Raw genomic sequence first — 26,488 nt, forward strand, 5'->3', positions numbered from 1 at the left:
CTCTCCCTCTCTCTCTCTCTCTCCTCTCTCTCTCTCCCCCCCTCTCTCTCTCTCTTCTCTCTCTCCCCTCTCTCTCTCTCTCTCCTCTCTCTCTCTCCCCCCCTCTCTCTCTCTCTTCTCTCTCTCCCCTCTCTCTCTCTCTCTCCTCTCTCTCTCTCCCCCCCTCTCTCCCCCCCTCTCCCTCTCTCCCTCTCTCTCTCTCTCTCTCTCCCTCTCTCTCTCTCCACCTCTCTCTCTCCCCCTCTTTCTCTCTCCCTCTCTCTCTCTCTCTCTCACAAATAATTTGGACGTGGCAAGTCTTTCATGTTTACATTTCCTATTAGTGCCCCACCAACCTCGAAGTCTCCTCCCCCCCCTTCCCCCCCCCCCTTCCTCTATCAACATCTACCTCCACCTCCTCCCCCTCATCTTCTCCGTCTCCTTCACCATTGTCGTCAACACTACCACTGTCACCTACACCACCACTGTCACCTACACCACCACTGTCACCTACACCACCACTTTCACCTACACCACCACTGTCACCTACACCACCACTGTCACCTACACCACCACTTTCACCTACACCACCACTTTCACCTACACCACCACTGTCACCTACACCACCACTTTCACCTACACCACCACTGTCACCTACACCACCACTGTCACCTACACCACCACTTTCACCTACACCACCACTGTCACCTACACCACCACTGTCACCTACACCACCACTGTCACCTACACCACCACTGTCACCTACACCACCACTGTCACCTACACCACCACTTTCACCTACACCACCACTGTCACCTACACCACCACTGTCACCTACACCACCACTTTCACCTACACCACCACTTTCACCTACACCACCACTGTCACCTAAACCTCCACTGTCACCTACACCACCACTGTCATCTACACCACCACTGTCATCTACACCACCACTGTCACCTACACCACCACTGTCACCTACACCACCACTGTCATCTACACCACCACTGTCACCTACACCACCACTCTCACCTACACCACCACTGTCACCTACACCACCACTGTCACCTACACCACCACTGTCACCTACACCACCACTGTCACCTACACCTCCACTGTCACCTACACCACCACTGTCACCTACACCACCACTGTCACCTACACCACCACTGTCACCTACACCTCCACTGTCACCTACACCACCACTGTCACCTACACCACCACTGTCACCTACACCACCATTGTCATCTACACCACCACTGTCACCTACACCACCACTGTCACCTACACCACCACTGTCACCTACACCACCACAGTCACCTACACCACCACTGTCATCTACACCACCACTGTCACCTACACCACCACAGTCACCTACACCACCACTGTCATCTACACCACCACTGTCACCTACACCAGTCACCTACACCACCACTGTCACCTACACCACAACTTTCACCTACACCACCACTGTCACCTACACCACCACTGTCACCTACACCACCACTGTCACCTACACCACCACTGTCACCTACACCACCACTGTCACCTACACCACCACTGTCACCTACACCACCACTTTCACCTACACCACCACTGTCACCTACACCACCACTGTCACCTACACTACCACTGTCACCTACACCACCACTTTCACCTACACCACCACTGTCACCTAAACCTCCACTGTCACCTACACCACCACTGTCATCTACACCACCACTGTCACCTACACCACCACTGTCACCTACACCACCACTGTCACCTACACCACCACTGTCACCTACACCACCACTGTCACCTACACCACCACAGTCACCTACACCACCACTGTCATCTACACCACCACTGTCACCTACACCACAGTCACCTACACCACCACTGTCACCTACACCACTACTGTCACCTACACCACCACTGTCATCTACACCACCACTGTCACCTACACCACCACTGTCACCTACACCACCACTGTCACCTACACCACCACTGAGGTGTAAGAAGTGTGAGAGGTTATAACATTACTGTATTATAAGATATTACTGTATTATAACACATATTACTGTATTATAATACAGCTGTTACTGTAATTGCTTGAAATTGTTTGTGGTGTTTGTTAACGGGTAAATATAAATATATTGTAAAGGATTTATAACAATAAAAAATGAGCTTGATATTAAGTATTGTGATTTTCGGGAACATCAAAGTTTCTATTACTTTACGGCTTAGGCTTGTTGGCAAAGTAAAAACGTGTGAGTGACGTGTGGTGGGTGTGAAGCACCACAGGAGCCTGTACACGTCCTATGAGTGACGTGTGGTGGGTGTGAACCACCACAGGAGCCTGTACACGTCCTGTGAGTGACGTGTGGTGGGTGTGAACCACCACAGGAGCCTGTACACGTCCTGTGAGTGACGTGGGGTGGGTGTGAACCACCACAGGAGCCTGTACACGTCCTGTGAGTGACGTGTGGTGGGTGTGAACCACCACAGGAGCCTGTACACGTCCTGTGAGTGACGTGTGGTGGGTGTGAACCACCACAGGAGCCTGTACACATCCTGTGAGTGACGTGTGGTGGGTGTGAACCACCACAGGAGCCTGTACACGTTCTGTGAGTGACGTGGGGTGGGTGTGAACCACCACAGGAGCCTGTACACGTCCTATGAGTGACGTGTGGTGGGTGTGAACCACCACAGGCGCCTGTACACGTCCTGTGAGTGACGTGGGGTGGGTGTGAACCACCACAGGAGCCTGTACACGTCCTGTGAGTGACGTGGGGTGGGTGTGAACCACCACAGGCGCCTGTACACGTCCTGTGAGTGACGTGTGGTGGGTGTGAACCACCACAGGCGCCTGTACACGTCCTGTGAGTGACGTGGGGTGGGTGTGAACCACCACAGGAGCCTGTACACGTCCTGTGAGTGACGTGGGGTGGGTGTGAACCACCACAGGCGCCTGTACACGTCCTGTGAGTGACGTGTGGTGGGTGTGAACCACCACAGGCGCCTGTACACGTCCTGTGAGTGACGTGTGGTGGGTGTGAACCACCACACTAGCCTGTACACGTCCTGTGAGTGACGTGTGGTGGGTGTGAAGCACCACACTAGCCTGTACACGTCCTGTGAGTGACGTGGGGTGGGTGTGAAGCACCACAGGAGCCTACAGTGCCTGGCACTAGAAATACGTCAGACGTGGCACCATGGCTGGCAGGATATTGTACATAATTAACAAATAGTAATTTTCGAGCTTTGGGCATCGTATTTCAGGCGTTCCCGCCCTTCATCAGGTTGTGATCGGAGTGTTAAAACTCGAGATTTAATCCCTTCCGCTGACAAATTATCCCTCGCGCCGGTGAGTGGACATTACGACGCACGAGTAGGCACAGGGAGGGAGGCGCCGTGGGTATGAGGAAGGAGGCGCCGTGGGTATGGGGAGGGAGGCGCCGTGGGTATGGGGAGGGAGGCGCCGTGGGTATGGGGAGGGAGGCGCCGTGGGTATGGAGAAGGAGGCGCCGTGGGTTTGGGGAGGGAGGCGCCGTGGGTATGGGGAGGGAGGCGCCGTGGGTATGGGGAGGGAGGCGCCGTGGGTATGGAGAAGGAGGCGCCGTGGGTTTGGGGAGGGAGGCGCCGTGGGTATGGGGAAGGAGGCGCCGTGGGTATGGGGAGGGAGGCGCCGTGGGTATGGGGAAGGAGGCGCCGTGGGTATGGGGAGGGAGGCGCCGTGGGTATGGGGAGGGAGGCGCCGTGAGTATGGGGAGGGAGGCGCAGTGGGTACAGGGAGGGTGGCGGCGATGGGGAAGGGAGGGTGGCGGCGTGCGGATGGGAGGAGCTGGGCGCCTCATCATCAACACTTGTAGCGGCGTGGGGGCTCCATCACACCGCCTCCCACAGCCAATCCCAGCCACGCCACCCAACGCGGCACTCCCATTGGTTAAGGTCACCCTTTAGGCCACACAACGGATGATATTACCGACGTAATATATGCAGACACTCAACCTGTTGGACCAGAAGCACCGGGACAAGTGGCGGAGTAGCACCAACACGCTCGGTAGAAATCTTGAACTCCGATATACGCTCTGAAATCTTGTCGGTCTTGATATATTACGTCCACTAGTGTGTGTTTGTGTGTGTCAAGTCGGTGCTGTATGTGCGCGCTGATAGGAATCCTGTGATATTGCGGTTTTATCCCTGCACAAACGGTTCTCTGTTCAGCGGAATAAGGCAACGCTAGAACCACAATGTTGAAAACTGAGAGCGTGCACAAACTGATGCCGTCTGAAGTGTGCGACAAGATCAAGACGGAGGTCATGGGACAGCAGCACCTGAGCGCCACGTCGGAAGGAGTCGAACCCACTGTAACTCTGGAGGATCGGGAACTTTGGACCCGCTTCCAGGCCCTCACCAACGAGATGATTGTTACCAAGTCCGGCCGGTGAGTATCCTGTTGTGGTGGTGCTTGTGAGGGGGTTGTGGTGGTGCTTGTGAGGGGGTTGTGGTGGTGCTTGTGAGGGGGTTGTGGTAGTGCTTGTGAGGGGGTTGTGGTGGTGCTTGTGAGGGAGTTGTGGTGGTGCTTGTGAGGGGGTTGTGGTGGTGCTTGTGAGGGGGTTGTGGTAGTGCTTGTGAGGGGGTTGTGGTGGTGCTTGTGAGGGAGTTGTGGTGGTGCTTGTGAGGGGGTTGTGGTGGTGCTTGTGAGGGAGTTGTGGTGGTGCTTGTGAGGGGGTTGTGGTGGTGCTTGTGAGGGGGTTGTGGTGGTGCTTGTGAGGGGGTTGTGGTGGTGTTTGTGAGGGGGTTGTGGTGGTGCTTGTGAGGGGGTTGTGGTGGTGCTTGTGAGGGGGTTGTGGTGGTGCTTGTGAGGGGGTTGTGGTGGTGCTTGTGAGGGGGGTTGTGGTGGTGCTTGTCAGGGGGGTTGTGGTGGTGTTTGTGAGGGGGTTGTGGTGGTGCTTGTGAGGGGGTTGTGGTGGTGTTTGTGAGGGGGTTGTGGTAGTGCTTGTGAGGGGTTGTGGTGGTGCTTGTGAGGGGGTTGTGGTGGTGCTTGTGAGGGGGTTGTGGTAGTGTTTGTGAGGGGGTTGTGGTGGTGCTTGTGAGGGGGTTGTGGTGGTGCTTGTGAGGGGGTTGTGGTGGTGCTTGTGAGGGGGTTGTGGTGGTGCTTGTGAGGGGGTTGTGGTAGTGTTTGTGAGGGGGTTGTGGTGGTGCTTGTGAGGGGGTTGTGGTGGTGCTTGTGAGGGGGGTTGTGGTGGTGTTTGTGAGGGGGGTTGTGGTGGTGTTTGTGAGGGGGTTGTGGTGGTGCTTGTGATGGGGTTGTGGTGGTGCTGGAGGGGGTCGTGGTGGTGCTTGTGAGGGGGTTGTGGTGATGTTTGTGAGGGGGTTGTGGTGGTGTTGGAGGGCGTGTAATGGTTCACCCCCTGACACACATATATTACACACACCCTTTATCCATGTAGTAATTGATTATAGAAAGGTTCGAGAGTCACATTTCAGCTCTAGAACTTAACCTCAATATTATCATAGTCAATCAAGTTACAGTGTTAGCGAGGTCGTCAAACCCTGAGAGGCTTTACTCTCGAGATATTGGAAATTTGGACATTGGAAAGACGGTTTAATATTGTTATGAAGACCACATCCTGGCCCCGCTGCCTCTGAGCCCCTTGGCCCCACTGTATGTGTGTGGGGCCCTTTGGCCCCGCTTCCTCTGTGTGGGCCCCCAGGCCTCGCTGCCTGTGTGCGCCCGCTGCCTCTGTGTGGGCCCCTTGTGTCCGCTGCCTCAGTGGGGGCCCCCTGTGCTCGCTGCCTCAGTCTGGGCATCCTTGCCCCGCTACCTCAGTGTGGGCCCCCAGGGCCCCGCTGCCTCTGTGTGGGCCTCCCTGGCCCCGCTGTGTGGGCCCCCAGGCCCCGCTGCCTCTGTGTGGGCCCCGCTGTGTGGGCCCCCAGGCCCCGCTGCCTCTGTGTGGGCCCCGCTGTGTGGGCCCCCAGGCCCCGCTGCCTCTGTGTGGGCCCCCCTGGCCCCGCTGCCTCTGTGTAGGCACCCTGGCCCCGCTGCCTCTGTGTGGGCCCCCCTGTGTGAGCCCCCCTGGCCCCGCTGCCTCTGTGTAGGCACCCTGGCCCCGCTGGCTCAGTGTGGGCCCCCTGGCCCCGCTGTGTGGGCCCCCTGGCCCCGCTGTGTAGGCCCCCAGGCCCCGCTGTGTGGGCCCCGCTGCTTGCTCTCACTCGACCGACAACATACCAAATACCGGTTTAACAACAATAAAATTACAAATTCTGAATGCGACAAATATTTACGAACAATGATATGCAAGAATCCTCAGCCAAACAATCAATATATAAATTTTCAAAGTGAAACTCGTAAGATAAACTGGGAAACATATCTTGAAGCGTTAGTAACAATACATCTAATGTTTCTAATTATTCAGCTTTATCATGCCTATGTTAGAACTTTCTGACAGTTTTAGAGCTCAAGTTTTGGTCGCCGTATTGATAAATAAACCCAGATTCCAAGAGAAGGCAAGACAAAGGTAACTTGGCTTTGTGTGAAGACAAGATGAGGTAACACCTCACGGTAGAAGCCTTACTCATAAAGAGTGAGGCTCTTTAAGAAGAAGGTCTTAAGGCTAAGGAAAGGCGGCCGTACATTCTCTACAACTCTGCTGGACCGCCAGAAGGTGTCCGTAGCCTAGGCTGCTGCCGGGCCACCACAGCCTCGCCCGCGCTAGTAATACAACACATATACATATGTAGTTTATGGATATGTGGATAATAAAAAACATATTAGTTCATATCCAGCGACACTGATGGGTATACGTAGTCTCCGCGGCCTGGTGCCCTCTTTCGATAAATCAGTAAATTTATTGAGTTAAAATTGTATATTAAAACGTAAATGATATTCAAAGTTCAGTTTTAAAACACAATAACTAAACTTGACAGAAAGCACTATTTTTTTTATTTCAGCTTCAATTTAATATTTGCTTTAGTTTATTTTTAACTTTGTAAATGGATTTTTTTATCTAAATAAATTGAATAATTTTACCTTAATTCATTGATTAACTTTTAGCTTAATAACTTTATTGTTTTAATTTATTTAGCTTAATAAATTTATCATTCGTTTAAATTTTCTGAATCAAAATATTTTTATATTTTTTTAGCTTGATAAAATTATGATTTATTTGTAATTTTTAGCTAATAATATTTATTACATTTATTTTAGTGTTTCCTTCCTAGTAGTGATGTAAGTAGTAGCCGGAAAAACATTTTTTGTACTAGTAATTTTAGTCAAGAAAAATATATAGCTCAATTCAATTTTAAATATTCCAAGGCCTAGTATAGTACATATTATATATATATATATATATATATATATATATATATATATATATATATATATATATATATATATATATATATATATATATATATATATATAATGTGTGTGTGTGCACTATACTAGGGCATATATATAAGATAGCATATATTAGGCCTAGGATTACTAAGTTAGGTCTGGTTAGGTGTTATATTTATGTTGATGTTACAAAAAAGTGTTCTGGTTTCTCCAAGTTCAGTAATACAAGACTACAACTTTCTGGCGGTCCATCACTACATATTGGTACTTTCTCCAAATTGTTACTATAAGTGTTTTCATTTTAGGAGGATGGGATGCATATATCAAGTGCACAGTGCTTTTATATAAATAAAATATTATTAAATAAAACAGGATAAAATCCCACTCTTATGTATATGGGCTTTTTATGTAAAAATTGACACAAAAGCCTTTCACACTCTCCTGAGTGTTTTATCAAGGTCTGAGTATATGGTTCAGGTGAGACTTATATATCAACGACAAATGACATTGGCGGACATTAATAAACACAACGCCCTGAACTTGTCCGATAAACAGTGAGAGGGTTTGTCATTGTTTTGCTCTCATTACGTCAACAAGAGACTTTGGAGTGAGTGTTGGAACACGACACACTCAGCTTCACGTCAACGAGGCGAGGGCGGTTCCTGGTGATCCACCAGCCTCGTCCTCTTAATGAACATTTTGTACGCTACTGACCCCTCTTAGGGGGAATTACAATCACCGCAATATTGACGCTTAATGGGCGCCAGTAGGTTCGGTGGGTAGCCTAGATATTGACGTTTCCGGTTAGGCTAAACCGGTGCATTATTTTACAGGGTGGTGATCGAAAGAACGAAGACGCCCGCAGTTGCGTAGATCCGGCCACGGTCGCGTAGAACCGGCCACAGTCGCGTATAACCGGCCACAGCCGCGTAGAACCGGCCACAGTCGCTTAGAAAGAGATGAACTAATCTCGCGGTTTTTGCGGTGAATAAGAACCTTTTTTTAACGAAAATCGAAAATATTCATAATATATTACGTCTGGTTCACCTAAATCAAGTTGGCAACGCATTTTGGCGACCACATGTGGCCAACGGGTTATCCGTACGGGCTCTAGAGCGGCCAAGAGTAAATAATTAGGTAAATATTGGATTGGTTCAGAACACAATTAGGTAAATACCGGATTGGAAGTTGGAATGTAGACTTGCGGAACAGGTTACCGGGTAGCATGGTAAACACGCGCCAGGATAGTTTATAGTGTTGCTTATAACCAAATATATGAGTACGGGTTAGGGATAAACAGAAAACGTCACGTATGAACTATACTAAGCTTTCTTCATTTTGATTATAATAGCCGTTGCTAATGTTCTTATTTTCCTTTTAAGTTGAGGACTGGTAGTCAGGTTTAAAGTCATAGGGAGCCGGTCGGCCGAGTGGACAGCACGCTGGACTTGTGATCCTGTGGTCCTGGGTTCGATCCCAGGCGCCGGCGAGAAACAATGGGCAGAGTTTCTTTCACCCTATGCCCCTGTTACCTAGCAGTAAAATAGGTACCTGGGTGTTAGTCAGCTGTCACGGGCTGCTTCCTGGGGGTGGAGGCCTGGTCGAGGACCGGGCCGCGGGGACACTAAAAAGCCCCGAAATTATCTCAAGATAACCTCAAGAAGAAGATAGTAGTGTATGAGTTTCAAATCTAAAATCAGAATGTGGCAAACTTCTGAACATTTTACCTCGATTGATTGATGAAGATGAAGCCATCGAAAAGGTGACACGGGCATGAATAGCCCGTAAGTGGTGGCCCTTTTGAGCCATTACCAGTATCAAGAGCTGATACTGGAGATCTGTGGAGGTGCGAATGCACCCTGTGTGACGGGAGATGTCTCCCTTGTGAATGTGTTAAGATGAAGATGAAGCCACCCAAAAGGTGGCACGGGCATGAATAGCCCGTAAATGGTGGCCCCTATTGAGCCATCATTTTACCTCGGATAAAAATTGACACTTATAATAATGTTATAAATAATAATCTAATTAGCATTATATAATTAAGACAAGAACAGCATCTATAATTATAACATTCAAATTTATTCATAATCTATATCTATAAGAGATAAATGTATGTTTGTTTGCATGTTTGTTCGTCTGCAGAGTGACGAGTCTGGGGTACGGGACGAGCATAGGATGGTCGGTCCTACTGGTCCTATTAAGAGGGGTTCAGGCATAATAGTGACCCCGCCCTGCCCCCCCCCCCCCCCCCCCAACCTGTCCTCCAGACACACTCAGTGAAAGGTGGCTGACTGAGTGCCTAGACATCCTGCGAGATGGAGACTGGGTATCACTGCTACCTTATTCACTCTTGTGTTCACTCCTACTATAAAATAACAAAAAACAATGACCTTAAAAAACGAAACAGACAAAGGCAGCAGTATAGTCACTGTTTTAGTTCTAATAGACATATTATAAAAGCCTTAGAAATAGTAGCCTAATAACTTAAAGCCATCTCCCTCGCAGGGCGAGAGCCAGGTCATTATGGAGATTTATTTTAAGATATAACTTGGATAAGAAGTTACTGACAATTGAAACAGAATGGAGTTATTCTCGGCGCATTCCTCGCCTCCCGGTACAGCCCCTTCCCTTCTACCTTATCTCCCCCCCATTCCATCAGTATAGCTCATTCCTCCCCCTCACTCTTCCTCGTTGGTAGTGCCCATTTCTCCCGCTACGCTCCTCCTAGCGAGAGCGTTCTCAACGTCACTAAAATGATGGACCAAATTGCCCGAACCTAACCCACCTGAGGACCCACGACTAGAACACGGGACATCACGTCAATCTTGCGAGCCGCGAGGATTTGTAATGCACTATACTTTGACGTTGTGGGTTTTTACGTCGAAATATTGTGTTATGTGAGAGGATAGGTTGAACCTTCTTCCCCCTCCTCCCCCCCCCTCCCGGTATAGCTCATTCACTTGCTCATCACAATGAACACTTGGTGTGTGTGTGTGTGTGTGTGTGTGTGTGTGTGTGTGTGTGTGTGTGTGTGTGTGTGTGTGTGTGTGTGTGTGTGTGTGTGTGTGTGTGTGCACGCATGTTGCCAAGTCTACGCTTTTACTCTGCCAATACTAGTACGTTATATAAAAAAAGGATTATATGGCCCCTTTTAACTGTAAAATCGGTATATTGTTAATTTACTTTCAAGAGACTAATGTAGTTATGGTGTCCAGCCGCATTATACGGAGGCTGGCTCTTGTACCTGTTGAATATGGTGGCCCGCGGGGCCCCCGTCTCCGCTCCCCCTGGTCCCTGTGTTCCTCGCAGCTGTGCCACACACGCACGCGCGCACACACACACACACACACACACACACACACACACACACACACACACACACACACACACACACACACACACACACGCACGCACGCACACACACACACACACACACGCACACACACGCACACGCGCGCGCGCGCGCTAAATATGATAGAGAAACAGGTCAGGTATCATTGTCTTCGATAATCGGCGGGTAGAAAGGTGGGGCCCAAGAGCTCACGGCCGATCCTGCAGGCACATATAGGTGAATACACACACCTGTCACAGTGCACAAGGTCGTTCCTGATGATTGACTATAAGCATCTTGGATTGGTGTTTGCGTGCGAGAGAGCTGGTCTGGCGGTACGCTGATGTTTCTCCGGTACTGACCGAGGCAACATCTCCGGTACGGACCGAGGAAACATCTCCGGTACGGACCGAGGAAACATCTCCGGTACGGACCGACCGTAACTTACTCTGTGTAGCCTCCACTCTCCTTCGTCTGATATCATCTCCGTGGCTTAATTCAGCGGCGCTTCTCTAAACAATTCGTCAGTTCCAGGTTCGAAACCTGGCCTCACCAAGCTCTGGGATCGGCCTTGGATCCCAGACCAAGGCTAAGCACCCCATCAGGGATTCCGAAGGAGGAGGTGCAGGCGGCGTCGGCGACGACGATCGGAGCCCAAGACGCAGGCGCGTGCAAGGGTTGAGATGTGGGCGGCGGTGATCGGGATATGGCGGGGTTTTATAACAAGCTTAATAGTGGCCGCGGGTGAGAGACTGCAATAAAAGTGTCTTTGTAGTCGCCGACGTCTCGTCTGCTTGCGCCCTCTTGCTCCTCCTCCTCCGCCACACACACACACACACCTGCAACCTCCCACTCACCCACACACTTCCATCCTCCCAGATGTTACTCATTACCTCCCACCTTAAACTAACTCCCCCCCCCCCTTCCCTTCTCACACTGTCTACCATCTTTTTTATCTCATCCTTTTCACTTTGCTCTCCCTCACTTGCTTCCTCTTACCATCATTTATCTCACTCTCTCTTTATTGTCTTTGTTATCCCCCTTTTCCCCTCTTTCCTATTCGTCACCAGTCCTGTGACTGCTCACGGGTTGATACTCACGCAAGTCACATCCTCACGAGGCGCCATCACCAACCGTGAGGGTCCAGTCCTCACCAGGCGCCATCACCAACCGTGAGGGTCCAGTCCTCACCAGGCACCATCACCAACCGTGAGGGTCCAGTCCTCACCAGGCACCATCACCAACCGTGAGGGTCCAGTCCTCACCAGGCACCATTACCAACCGTGAGGGTCCAGTCCTCACCAGGCGCCATCACCAACCGTGAGGGCCCAGTCCTCACGAGGCGCCATCACCAACCGTGAGGGTCCAGTCCTCACGAGGCGCCATCACCAACCGTGAGGGTCCAGTCCTCACGAGGCACCATCACCAACCGTGAGGGTTCAGTCCTCACGAGGCGCCATCACCAACCGTGAGGGTCCAGTCCTCACCAGGCGCCATCACCAACCGTGAGGGTCCAGTCCTCACCAGGCACCATCACCAACCGTGAGGGTCCAGTCCTCACGAGGCACCATCACCAACCGTGAGGGTCCAGTCCTCACCAGGCACCATCACCAACCGTGAGGGTCCAGTCCTCACCAGTATAACCATATGAACCTTTCTTCCTGCTTGTGTGCGACCAATTGGCTTGGCTTTAACGCCTCACTGAGTACTAATGAGTGTGGACGAGTATATTCACCGTGTTGGCGTGAACTGGGTATACTGTCTGTTCTTGATATGGGTATATTTTATACATATATATATATATATATATATATATATATATATATATATATATATATATATATATATATATATATATATATATATATATATATATATATATTTGTATGTACACATATATATTTACTTTATTTGAACTTTGTTACAAATATATATATATATATATATATATATATATATATATATATATATATATATATATATATATATATATATATATATATATATATATATATATATATATATATACTGTCTGGTGGTACTATGTGGGTATACTGTATGCTGGTACTCCAGGAGACCGAGAACTTACCAAGGAATCATTTATTTTATAAAACTTGAGACCAATATGGAGTCCAAACACAGCTGATGGCATTTACGACACAAATACAGTTGTGGAACAGGTGTATCACAGATGCAAGGTAATCATGCAGATATACAATAGTGTATGACAAATAGTAGGGATACATGTAGTTAATACTAGGTTGTATTATATACATACATTCATAAAAAAAATTTCCCCAATCATACGTTTAGAAATGGACAGTCATACTGAGAAAGAATACTGGATTGTATTGTATATGCGAGAGAGAGAGAGAGAGAGAGAGAGAGAGAGAGAGAGAGAGAGAGAGAGAGAGAGAGAGAGAGAGAGAGAGAGAGAGAGAGAGAGAGAGAGAGAGAGAGACTGACTTTAACACATTAACAGTATGAAGTATGTAAAATGAATTTTCATATATGTTTAATATATTTGACTTGAAAGATAATTCAATATTTAAGTTAATATAATGAAAAAGGATTATAGATTAAACACAAATAATGATTGTTGTGATTAAATAGCGATAATATAATTTAATAATTACCCACAACGAAGATACTCCATAGCTCCTTGTAGGAGTGGAGAGCCATGCCATGGTACAACGTTAGGGGTTGTTTCAAGCGCAGGTTTGACATATATGAATGAGTTTGGGTAGCTCCAAGTAGGAACTGCCTCGAGATAGGCTTTCTGCAGTTCTCTTTGATGTTACAGTAACAGATATGTAAATTCCGGCATGAATATCCATTTTTTTAAGACTTATATGTCGGAAGGTAAGATCAATAATGACGTTACTGGATAACTGATAACAATGATGACTACCAATATTTACGTTGCGTGTGTCTAATGTTGTGGCTTTGGTTTGCAGGAGGATGTTCCCTGTGGTGAAGGTGTCTGTTGGGGACCTCGAGCCTGCGGCCATGTACTCACTATTTCTCGATTTTATTCAGATCGACTCCCACAGGTAAGATGCTCTTACAGTTTGACCAGGTCGACTTCCTCAGGTAAAGAAACCTGTGTTATCTTGTGATTCAGCACATGCAAAATTCATTGCCGAATTCTTGTCTTGATAATTATCAGGTTCAGCACGTTCCGACTCTCTGCTGACCAACCTCACATGGTTGTGAATAAATATGTATAAAGACCTAGCTAGCCTGTGCTAGATAGTGGCTGATCAAAGGGCATTCCCTAAAGTCTTACTGTGTGTTACAGGTGGAAGTACGTGAATGGGGAATGGGTTCCTGGGGGCAAGCCCGAGATGGCCCCGCCGTCAGCCGTCTACATGCACTCCGACTCCCCGAACTTCGGCAGCCACTGGATGAAGGACCCCGTCTCCTTCACCAAGGTCAAGCTGACCAACAAGTCCAACGGCAACGGCCAGGTGAGAGTCCCGACCATTGTCTTACAAGCTAACGGATATAACAAGCACGGATCTTGAAGTCGGCGCTGCCGATAAGTCATGCGAACGCTGAGTCTCAAGGACACCCTTCTCACCGTGGGTGTGGGTTAGTTTGGTATTTCCTGCCCTTGAATCTTTAAAATAAGGCCATGGCCAGTTTAGATCTGTGTAGGAGGTTCCAACCTCATGTAATTTCTGCTGCATGATGGGGGGGAGGGGGTGGGTGTTGATGGATAGGCTCAGCTCAGAATCGCGTCCCAGCTGATGTGACCACGCCGCCCGACAATTAAAAGTAGTCAGAAAAATAGGGATGACAAAGTGCCATAAACCCATAATGGAGGAGGGTCAGTGGTTATGTTTTATGAGAGATGGCACCAGTGTCTCTGTCCCCGTGTGGGCCACACTCACCCTCCCTCCCACTACCCGTCACACCCTCCCTCCCACGACCCGTCACCACCCCCCAAAACACCCTTGGTTTATTCTCCCTCATAAACAAGTTTCCCCTCGTTAAGATCTATCTTGAGGTTATCTTGAGATGATTTCGGGGCTTAGCGTCCCCTGCGGCCCGGTCCTCGACCAGGCCTCCTTTTTGTTACACATCCCCGAGAAGCAGCCCGTAGCAGCTATCTAACTCCCAGGTGTAAAGCTGAAGGTTTACTCCTTCAGTGTAAAAGAAACTCTGCCCACTTGTTTCCGCCTCCACCGGGGATCGAACCCGGAACCTCAGGACTACGAATCCGAAGCGCTGTCCACTCGGCTGTCAGGCCTCTTCTATCTATTAAGATAGATATATTTTTTCCTCATTAGTCACTCTTATAACACTTTGTTCAACATATGACAGAAAATAGTTTTGGTGTTAATTATGCGTTAATGTGAGGTTGTGGAGGTCTATGGTGACGGGACGAAGGTCCGACGGGTCCCTCCGTTGGGCGTCCATCCTGGCTTGTGGTAGGTGTTTAACTGTTTGATTGTGGCACCTCGAGCACCGAGGCTCTCCCTCACTACTGTCACTCGTGGCTCTCCCTCACCACCACCACCACTCGTGGCTCTCCCTCACCACCACCACCACTCGTGGCTCTCCCTCACCACCACCACTCGTGGCTCTCCCTCACCACCACCACTCGTGGCTCTCCCTCACCACCACCACTCGGAGCACACCGCCGCGCCTCCCGCTGTCAGCCTCAGTGTGTGCTCGCCACCGCTGGCCGCCGCCTGGAGTCTGGAGGTCAGTGGTGGCGTGCCGGGACCTCCCAGGGCCTGTGCCCTGTATTACGCTACTTATTGACCATTTAAAATCTTTAGAGGCATCATTTTACAGCTCCAATAAATACCCTGAGGACACCGGACACCTCCCGGGACCTGCCACGACCAATAAACCCGAACTAAAGGTCTTCATGAGCCTCATACTGTAGGAGGGAGACCTCCTTAGGGGGACCTTGAGGACGCTAAGTGTTTAGATGTGGCAGTTTTCTTTAATTATTATAATTGATGTGTTAATTAGCAAGATTATATACACTGTGTGTGTGTATTGACTTATGTGTTTGTGTTGTGAAGGTTCGTAGGGTTTTGATGTGGTCACTGACTTTTTGGTGTACCAAGTATTCTGCCTTGTTCCCTGTTGTGTTCCCTGCCATGTATCCTGGACCCTGCCCCATATACTGTCATACACCCTGCCCCATATACTGTCATACACCCTGCCCCATACACTGTCATACACCCTGCCCCATATACTGTCATACACCCTGCCCCATATACTGTCATACACCCTGCCCCATATACTGTCATACACCCTGCCCCATATACTGTCATACACCCTGCCCCATATACTGTCATACACCCTGCCCCATATACTGTCATACACCCTGCCCCATATACTGTCATACACCCTGCCCCATATACTGTCATACACCCTGCCCCATATACTGTCATACACCCTGCCCCATATACTGTCATACACCCTGCCCCATATACTGTCATACACCCTGCCCCATATACTGTCATACACCCTGCCCCATATACTGTCATACACCCTGCCCCATACAGTATAATGCACTTGTCATGCGCCCTGTCTTTTTCCCTGCCCCTCCCCTCCCCCAGACCTGAGCCTCACCACCTCCCCCAGACCTGAGCCTCACCACCTCCCCCTCCCACAGACCTGAGCCTCACCTCCTCCCCCAGACCTGAGCCTCACCACCTCCCCCTCCCTCAGACCTGAGCCTCACCACCTCCTCCTCCCCCAGACCTGAGCCTCACCACCTCCTCCTCCCCCAGACCTGAGCCTCACCACCTCCTCCTCCTCCCCCAGACCTGAGCCTCACCACCTCCCCCTCCCCCAGACCTGAGCCTCACCACCTCCTCCTCCAGACCTGAGCCTCACCACCTCCTCCTCCCCCAGACCTGAGCCTCACCACCTCCTCCTCCTCCCACAGATTATGCTCAACAGCCTGCACAAGTACGAGCCCCGCTTGCGGGTGGTGCAGGTGGTCCAGGTGGATAAGGAGCAGCAGCAGCGGATAATCTCCTGCCACACCTTCCCTGAGTGCCAGTTCATCGCTGTCACCGCCTACCAGAACGAGGAGGTCAGTGCCACTCTTCCACAGTTCTTTGAGGAGAACAAGAGAGCCAATGAGAGCTCTCGGCCTGTTCAAGTAATTACCCAGCCACACAAAAGTCAGACATATTATTGAAAAGTGAAACACTTTTTGTTAACGCTAATAAAGTGTTCGGAAACCGTGGTCAGTCTTGTAGAGGCTCAAGAGGCGGAGTTAATCGCAGCTTCCTCTATATATATCCGTATAGCGTAGCTTTCCTACGTTCCAGCGCTCGTAAATACTTCATGTGGTCAACCTGCCAGACCTCCCCCACCCCCACGCCTGACACACCCCAGTAACACTACACACTCCCAGATGCACCACAGTAACACTACACACCCCCTGCCACATCCCAGTAACACTACACACGCCTGCCACACTCCAGTAACTCTACACACCACAATCACACTACACACTCCTGCCACACACTAGTTCTATTATACACCTCTACAAACACCCTGCCAAACCTATTACCACCACGTCCAGGACTCCCGTGTCCAGATACTGAGACGCGGAGACGTGCAGTGTAGTGCTGACCCAAGCGCGGGAATCAACGTACACCTGCTTCTTAAATTTATTAAGCTTATCATACAACCGTTTTCTTTTATTACCAAAGTAGGCGTCGCGATCTGTTCAATACGTGAGCAAGAGCCATAAAGATAAGGTGGTCTTGTGTTAAGAGGCACGACACGGCTCTGGTGTGGGAAGTTACTCCGGAGAGACCAGCTTACCTCAAGTCCCAGTCCACAGAGCCCTTACCTCGTCAGTCACTCCAGAGCCCCTTACTCCAGTGAGCCCGTACCTCACGCCCCTTACTCCAGTGAGCCCTTTCCTCACGCCCCTTATTCCAGTGAGCCCTTACCTTGACAGACACTCCAGAGTCTGACGAAATAATTGGAATGGAAACCATTAATAAATAATACAGTCGGTATTAATAGTAATAATATTTATTAATAAAATATTATTGAAATCATTATTAATATTATCCATTTATTGTTATCCTTAAAAGGTTTTATCTATGACATACTTATCTCATAGATAAGTATGAGTATAATAATAATAATAATACAGTATTTATAATAATAATTGTAATAATAATAGTAATAAGAAACTTGTATTTATAAAATATACACATGCACATAGAAATCACATTAACGTGATATATCAGTGAGAAAATCAGTAGGAGCCACCAGGACGATTCAAACCAATCTGAGAATTCCCAAGCACACGCCTTACACCACGACCAACCCGTCCTCGACTCAAGTCCATTTACATCCAGCGGTCGACCCCACAGACGCATTCATAAACTTTTACATGCTGTTCAGTCAAAACGAGAATTTTCTCAAACATAAGTTAATATTATAATATATTAACATATTGTGCATATATAAGTATAGGTTGGATGTTTAGGTTCTGTTGGCGATTATTTGTATTTGTAGTACGTGAGTGAAGTATTTTCAGCGTTGTGGTTCGAACAAAATTCGTTAGTGAAGCACTTTTTCCGGAAGTGTTCGAACGAAATCATTTGTGAGTCGTGTGTAAACCGTTTTTCATTCATAAACAGGTTTGGCGGGTGCATGGAATCACTTTTGGGTCTTTGTTTGGAGGACGGGCTGACCACGACATGGTCAAAAACCAAAGCAACCTCAGAGTACCCAAAGCATAGGTCCGAATCCTCCTCCTCAGGTACATAATACAGTAGTTAATTAGTAGGTGCATAGGTATATAAAGTCAACTGACAATATACGACAAGCCTCACATGGTGTGGCAAGACACTGACGAGCCCCACATGGTGTGGCAAGACACTGACGAGCCCCACAAGGTGTGGCAAGACACTGACGAGCCCCACATGGTGTGGCAAGACACTGACGAGCCCCACAAGGTGTGGCAAGACACTGACGAGCCCCACATGGTGTGGCAAGACACTGACGAGCCCCACAAGGTGTGGCAAGACACTGACGAGCCCCACATGGTGTGGCAAGACACTGACGAGCCCCACAAGGTGTGCCAAGACACTGACGAGCCCCACATGGTGTGGCAAGACACTGACGAGCCCCACAAGGTGTGGCAAGACACTGACGAGCCCCACAAGGTGTGGCAAGACACTGACGAGCCCCACATGGTGTGGCAAGACACTGACGAGCCCCACATGGTGTGGCAAGACACTGACGAGCCCCACAAGGTGTGGCAAGACACTGACGAGCCCCACAAGGTGTGGCAAGACACTGACGAGCCCCACATGGTGTGGCACGACACTGACGAGCCCCACATGGTGTGGCAAGACACTGACGAGCCCCACATGGTGTGGCAAGACACTGACGAGCCCCACAAGGTGTGGCAAGACACTGACGAGCCCCACATGGTGTGGCAAGACACTGACGAGCCCCACAAGGTGTGGCAAGACACTGACGAGCCCCACATGGTGTGGCAAGACACTGACGAGCCCCACAAGGTGTGGCAAGACACTGACGAGCCCCACAAGGTGTGGCAAGACACTGACGAGCCCCACATGGTGTGGCAAGACACTGACGAGCCCCACAAGGTGTGGCAAGACACTGACGAGCCCCACATGGTGTGGCAAGACACTGACGAGCCCCACATGGTGTGGCAAGACACTGACGAGCCCCACAAGGTGTGGCAAGACACTGACGAGCCCCACATGGTGTGGCAAGACACTGACGAGCCCCACATGGTGTGGCAAGACACTGACGAGCCCCACAAGGTGTGGCAAGACACTGACGAGCCCCACAAGGTGTGGCAAGACACTGACGAGCCCCACAAGGTGTGGCAAGACACTGACGAGCCCCACAAGGTGTGGCAAGACACTGACGAGCCTCTTGTCTCCCCCTACACAGGTGACGCATCTCAAGATCAAGTACAACCCCTTCGCTAAGGCGTTCCTGGACCCGAAGGAGCGGCCAGACCTCCACGGACAGAGGGACATGATGGCCGCCTACCCCCAACACCACCACCAGCAGTGTAGGCGTCACCTGTAGGCCTCATTCCCTCTGGGGTTCAGATATTATAGTATTTAGTAGGCATGTTCAATCAGGTGTAAGACTCTTCCAAGTGGAAGTGGCTGTAGTTCATGATATATATATATTTCTCTGCTAATTAGCCAATTCATCTGGTAATTAGCATTTTAAAAGCACTACAATCACCTTCTGTGGTTGATTGTTCAATAAATCCTTGGACTATATGTTTAACAGATCTCTCACCCTGTCCATGGAGGACAGAAGAAAATGTACATATGCTGGTTAGCATTGTAAATGTGTGACCACGTCTGTGGTAGAAAAAAATAAAAACAAAGAAAAAAATCCTCTGCTTATATACTTTTCGTACATTATGTATGCTGCGAAATCTTATTAAAATTTATATAGACATAGGCTCCACCCAGCCTATTCACAGCCCAATCAGCTCAAGGCATCGTCATACTAATCATCTAATCTTTGGGCACACAGATGGATGGTACATGGGAGGCGGGGCAGGGATGTGCAGCGGGGGTGTGGCCTACGGACAGGCTCCGCCCTCAGGGGTGGGGCTCGCTCCGCCCCCCGTCACGCTCTCCTCCCGCATTGCTGTCAACATGAGGAATCACCGGGTGGTCCCCTACACCTCCCCCACCCCCAGGACCTCCAGGACCCCGCCTGGTGAGACACGACCCTTCTCATTGGTTCTCATTTACCGCATGTTTCTCTTCTTATTTGTTTACATTTACCGCGCATTTCTCTTCTCATTTGTTCACATTTATCTCGCATTTCTCTTCTCATCTGTTCACCGCCAAGTGATACTGTTATTTGTGTGTACTTGAAGTTTGAATTCCTCTCTGGTTACATAAGACCTGGACTATCGTGAAATATTGATAGGAGTCACATTCCTGATAGGTGTGGTGGATAGTTACACTGGGGGTGGTGGATAGTTACATTGGGGTGGTTAGTTACACAGACGGATAATAATTACTCAATGGTAAACAGATGCCGGTGAGCTACGCCTGTGTACGCAAATGACGCAGCTGTGGCGAGGTAGACAGGTTGTAAAGCAGGTTTGCAGGGGAGGAAAGCGACTCCAGTGAACCCCATGTACTTATCCTGGAGTCCACGAAGGCTGCTGGTCCCAGCGGTACAGGTGTTGCTGACCCCACCCGTGTACAGGTGTTGCTGACCCCACCCGTGTACAGGTGTTGCTGACCCCACCCGTGTACAGGTGTTGCTGACCCCACCCGTGTACAGGTGTTGCTGACCCCACCCGTGTACAGGTGTTGCTGACCCCACCCGTGTACAGGTGTTGGTGACCCCACCCGTGTACAGGTGTTGCTGACCTCACCCGTGTTGGTGTACTCCTCAGCTGTTGGTTAATGTTTTGATTGCTGATTATGACATCATGAATTAGTATAGCTTGAGTAGTGAGGTTACGATCTGTCGGGCTACGTCCTCAGGCCACAACCGATCGGGCTACGACCTGTCAGCATACCATCCCAGGCTACGACCTGTCAGCATACCACCCCAGGCTACGACCTGTCACCATACCACCCCAGGTTACGACCTGTCACCATACCACCCCAGGTTACGACCTGTCAGCATACCACCCCAGGCTACGACCTGTCACCATACCACCACAGGTTACGACCTGTCACCATACCACCCCAGGCTACGACCTGTCACCATACCACCCCAAGCTACGACCTGTCAGCATACCACCCCAGGTTACGACCTGTCACCATACCACCCCAAGCTACGACCTCTGGGTGCAGTTTTATGACAACCTTTAATGCTATACTTTGTCAGACCAGCGTGTGTGCCTCTGGCAACACTGACAAGTAAACAAGACAAACAATATGATTGGTCCTCGCCGCCTCGTCCCCTCCCCCCAGAGGTTGGACCTGCAGAGTGTTATACCACATCTGGTCGATGGCCGGATAACCCAATGGTTGATGCTGTGAATTGGCACTAAAGTGTCCTTTGTGTTTGTGGCTTCCATCGACTGTGTGGGCCGGCATTGACGGTACCTTTTACGATAGCCGATCAGACCGATAGTGCTCGTACAATGTTCACTGATCGACGAACATAGCGGCGTAAACCTCTTGTGGTACTCAGGTAAAAGTATAATGTAATTGTCCGCTAGAAGCGAACATCTATGCGTAATTGATGACGGTGTATGATAACCCAGATAATAGCTGGGTCCTCCTAGCAACCTGCCAGTTACAGTAGATAATAGCTGGGTCCTCCTAGCAACCTGCCAGTTACAGTAGATAATAGCTGGGTCCTCCTAGCAGCCTGCCAGTCACAGTAGATGATAGCTGGGTCCTCCTAGCAGCCTGCCAGTCACAGTAGATGATAGCTGGGTCCTCCTACCAGCCTGCCAGTCACAGGCGATGATAGCTGGGTCCTCCTAGCAGCCTGCCAGTCACAGGAGATGATAGCTGGGTCCTCCTAGCAGCCTGCCAGTCACAGGAGATGATAGCTGGGTCCTCCTAGCAGCCTGCCAGTCACAGGAGATGATAGCTGGGTCCTCCTAGCAGCCTGCCAGTCACAGGAGATGATAGCTGGGTCCTCCTAGCAGCCTGCCAGTCACAGATGATAGCTAGGTCCTCCTAGCAGCCTGCCAGTCACAGGAGATGATAGCTAGGTCCTCCTAGCAGCCTGCCAGTCACAGGAGATGATAGCTCACAGCTTGGGCCCTTCTTCCCCAAGGTGACCAATAAATTAATTACGCTCACAAGTTTGCTCAAGAGATTGGTGAGGATTATTGAGGCAGCGGACGAGGGTGCTAAGGGGCCGGGTTGCCCATCTCCCAGTACTTGTTTATGTCGCCCTCACTGTGAGGGCCTCATGGGGCGCCCTCACTGTGAGGGCCTCATGGAGCGCCCTCACTGTGAGGGCCTCATGGGGCGCCCTCACTGTGAGGGGCCTCATGGAGCGCCCTCACTGTGAGGGCCTCATGGGGCGCCCTCACTGTGAGGGTCTCATGGAGCGCCCTCACTGTGAGGGCCTCATGGGGCGCCCTCACTGTGAGGGCCTCATGGGGCGCCCTCACTGTGAGGGCCTCATGGGGCGCCCTCACTGTGAGGGGCTCATGGGGCGCCCTCACTGTGAGGGGCCTCATGGAGCGCCCTCACTGTGAGGGCCTCATGGGGCGCCCTCACTGTGAGGGGCTCATGGGGCGCCCTCACTGTAAGGGCCTCATGGGGCGCCCTCACTGTGAGGGCCTCATGGGGCGCTCTCACTGTGAGGACCTCATTATTACGAACCCTTCGCAACCGGGTTCTTTTTTAACTATGATCCTACTCAAGTTCAGAGGCTCCTAACCTTGGTAGAAATATAGTGTAATGTTTAAGGTAAATAAAAGGAATTGTACTTAAAATTACCCGTTCTTATTATCCATCACCAATAATATATATTTACAAGCCCCACTAGCTAGCACCTTCAGGTCGACCTAAGTACTCTTCCACTCTCCCGACTTCACTGACTTCCAAAGCCTGTCCCTGGTTGCTCGTCACCGAAGATGGGAAACTAAGGTTAATGAGGGTCAACTGTTATAGTTCGGCACCTGGATCGTAGATGGCGCCGAGGTCCGTCACACTTGTGGGGCGTGCTCACTGTGAGGACCCACCTACATGTCCACTACAGCCCGGATGGTCCGGCACTTCTTGCAGAAAAGTTTTAGTTTTTCCTTGAAAACTTCTACTTTTGTTCCGGCAATATTTCTTATACTTGGTGGGAGGATATTGATCAACCGTGAACCACTGCATGTTCATGCAATGTTCTCTGATTGTGCCTATGGCACCTCTGTTCTTCACTGGCTCTATTCCAGTGAATGTTATTTAACTGTGTAAATTTGGGACCTGGCCCTCCAGTATTTTTAATTTATATATTACTTGATATCTCTCTCATCTCGTTTCTAGAAAGTGCATTTTGAGAGCTTTGAGACAATCCCAACAATTTAGAAGCTTTATCGTGTCTATTTCTGCCGTATATGTTCTCTGTATTCCCTCTACTTCAGCAACCTCTCCTGCTCTGGGAGGGGAAGTGAGTATCGAGCAGTACTCAAGGCGGGACAGCAGTGATTTGAATAGTATAATCATTATGACGGGATCCCTGGATTTGAAGGTTGTTTTCATATTTTATTTTATTGTTCCTATTATTATTCCATCTTATTATTTTTCTAGCAGACGCAATATTTGCTTGGTTATGCTCCCTAAATGTTAGGTCGTAAGACATTATTATTCCCAGATCATTTACATGTTATTCTATGTTCTATGTTTCAGCGAGCGGCATGTCTCAGCAGCAGCCTTGCGTTAGCAGCTACGGCCTGGCTGGGCTGACAGCGGAGTGGAGGCAGCAGTCGTGGGGGCACCATCATCACCAACCCTCCGTTACCGTCACGCCTTCCACCGCTGTCACCCCCGCACACTACCAGTGGTCGGGTCTTCAGAGCGGCTACGCCCACCCATCTCACCACAGCACAGGCTTCTACCAGGGATACCAGCAGTGTGGAGCCCCGGCAATAGGTCTCGGTAACGCCTCAACGTGCGCAGCACCTTCACACAACGCCTACCACGCCCAGCGCTCCCCACAAGAGGCTCTCACGCCTATGGCTACTTACTCCGATACCTCCACTAGCCAGGGTTTCACGACCAGCCGCTCATCTCCCACATACGAGTCAGTGCACGTTCTGGGCACCAATGCGGGGATTTACAGCGCTGGTCGCCTTCACGAAGACTCCTCCGATCATCACAGCACCGGGGACGGATCTCCACAGTCGGTCGGGTCTCCATCTCTCAGCCACACTACCCAGGCTGACATGTTCATCCTACCCGACCTCGGCTATCATAGTGGCCTCACTGCCCCCCACACTGACATGACGCGCATCAAAGGAGAAAACCTCAGCGACTCTCTCAGCGCCTACAGCAGCGCCTCACCACACGGGTGGAGTCCGCTCTCCCCAGCCTGCATGTAAGATTCCACAGCACACCTGTTTTCTGCTCAGGTTCCCAAAATAGCATTTAATTTGAACTCTCGCATCTAAGACCTAGGTGGGTGAGTCACCCATTTAAGACCTAGGTGTGAGAGATGCCCATGCAAGACTTAGGTTTATGAGCCAAACATTCAAGGCCTGGGTAAATAGACCATTAATTATTTAGGTGGTTGAGCCACCCATTCATTACCCGAGTGAGTATACCAACAATTATTTAAAGTGGGTGAGCCAATCATCCATTACCTAGATACGCAAACTGCCATTTATTTATAAATGGATAAGTCACTCATTCAAGAGCTAGGTAAACAAACAATTAATTGTTGATATGGGTGAGTCGCCCAGTTATGCAGGTAGATGTGCTACTCACCCAAGATCAAGGTGGGTGATTCCCTTTCCCCCACACCAACAATTAAGTTGGTGAACCAACATCCAGGCTGCCACTTGCGGGCCGTTTCTCCATTCTCGAACTTGCCCCTTCAGTGTAGGGGGCACCTGGCCACACTACACTGCCTGTGTACTCTAGCAGGTGTAACCTCCCAGGAATACCAACAATTATTGAGCTATTTATGCTACACTTTGGCCTCTTAGTCGTGTTAATCTTGATAGTTTAAGTTTTGTATTGAGTCATTGTAAACCCAGAGTGGATTCAGGGTGCCATACACTAAGTAAATTAAATGTACAAAGTGTATATAATATATATATATTTTTTTGTATTTATGAGTTATCCAAGATAGGCTGTGTAATTTAAAACAATCAAGTTTTACTCTGTATTGTGTTGTATTTTTCAAAGAATGTTTGCGTGGTTGGGCAATATTGCAATGTATGTTATGTAAATTTCCGGAGAGATGTGTGTTCATTAAACACTGGTGTGTGCGTAGTGTGGATGAGGACCATGCCAGAAACCTTGTGTGTGAACGGCTGAGAGATTGTAAGATAAGCTGAAAGTAAGTCCCACACCTTCCTCCACAAAATATAAATGATAACTGATAACTTTTATCGTTTTATAATCTTACCTTCTCTGACGTAGCATTACTGACTTGTATAAAACAAATCCAGAATAGGCAACATAGCGGAACATGTTACCAAACTCTTGGATGCAACATAACAGGGGCTGAGTAAAGCCGACCACAATAGGCAACATAACCAAAGTAAACTCCGGATAGGCTACATAACGGAGCCCAGCGCCGCTCCTCAAATGTCTGCCGCGGCCAGGCTGCATAACTATATCATCTCTGCCACGCCGGGAATCTGGCTGACAGCGTGGTTTTAGCTGAAATAATAATTCGCTGGTTGCCAGGTATACAGACGCCTGACGAAGACTGGCACACGGCCAGGTGTTTAATGATTCGGAAAAATAAGATAATCGGAATCATAGGCAGACCAAAAACAGTGAGAGAATGTTGTCGCGAGCGGAGACGGCATGAATAATTCAGAGTTTTATGAGAGATTGAGGGTTGTAAACTGCCCGAGACTGGTTCCTCCCTCCCCCGTCCACCACAATATCCCTTCAATCATCCCTCTCCTCTGCTTTCCACCCTACCTTCTTACAGCTTTCTTATTCTCGTTGTATTAAATTATTTCACGCATTTCTTCAGCGAAGCTCTGAAGATTTCGATGTATACTGTTCACAAACGCTCTCCTTTTCTTTTTACATTACTACAGATTTATGGTAAATTGTTAAAGAAGCCATCCATAAAATATGTTCATCGGTCTCACAAAATATGTTCATCGGTCATCTGTCCCACATGATGGAATAAAGCAGAGCTTTATTGGTTATGTAAGAGGGACGTCTTGTATC

General features: G+C 49.5%; 2 protein-coding genes across 4 annotated transcripts in view; one reads left to right on the top strand and one right to left on the bottom strand.

The window, feature by feature from the left end:
- LOC123773203 (T-box transcription factor T-like) overlaps nucleotides 1-26,488 on the bottom strand; it is a 214,721-nt gene that overhangs the window by 186,940 nt on the left and 1,293 nt on the right. The window contains exon 2 of one of the 3 annotated variants that reach the window (XM_069315279.1): nucleotides 17,579-17,598. The exons of 1 other annotated variant lie outside the window; for it this stretch is intronic. Coding sequence is in view for 1 of the 2 variants with exons in the window: in XM_069315278.1 (XP_069171379.1) it covers nucleotides 25,704-25,909 (206 nt within the window). In the remaining variant the exon portion in view is untranslated. Of the gene's footprint in view, nucleotides 1-17,578; nucleotides 17,599-25,703; nucleotides 26,221-26,488 lie in introns of those variants that run through there. One more of the 3 variants, XM_069315278.1, reaches the window with a different exon arrangement.
- Nucleotides 3,890-25,681, top strand: LOC138357986 (T-box transcription factor T-like). The gene is made up of 7 exons (XM_069315277.1): nucleotides 3,890-4,408; nucleotides 13,595-13,690; nucleotides 13,939-14,107; nucleotides 16,555-16,704; nucleotides 19,572-19,695; nucleotides 20,178-20,366; nucleotides 23,981-25,681. The coding sequence occupies exons 1-7, from the start codon at nucleotides 4,215-4,217 to the stop codon at nucleotides 24,670-24,672; spliced, it is 1,614 nt and encodes a 537-aa protein (XP_069171378.1). The 5' UTR covers nucleotides 3,890-4,214; the 3' UTR covers nucleotides 24,673-25,681.

Source organism: Procambarus clarkii, chromosome 81 (assembly GCF_040958095.1).
Source record: "Procambarus clarkii isolate CNS0578487 chromosome 81, FALCON_Pclarkii_2.0, whole genome shotgun sequence".
NCBI classification, from domain to species: domain Eukaryota; kingdom Metazoa; phylum Arthropoda; class Malacostraca; order Decapoda; family Cambaridae; genus Procambarus; species Procambarus clarkii.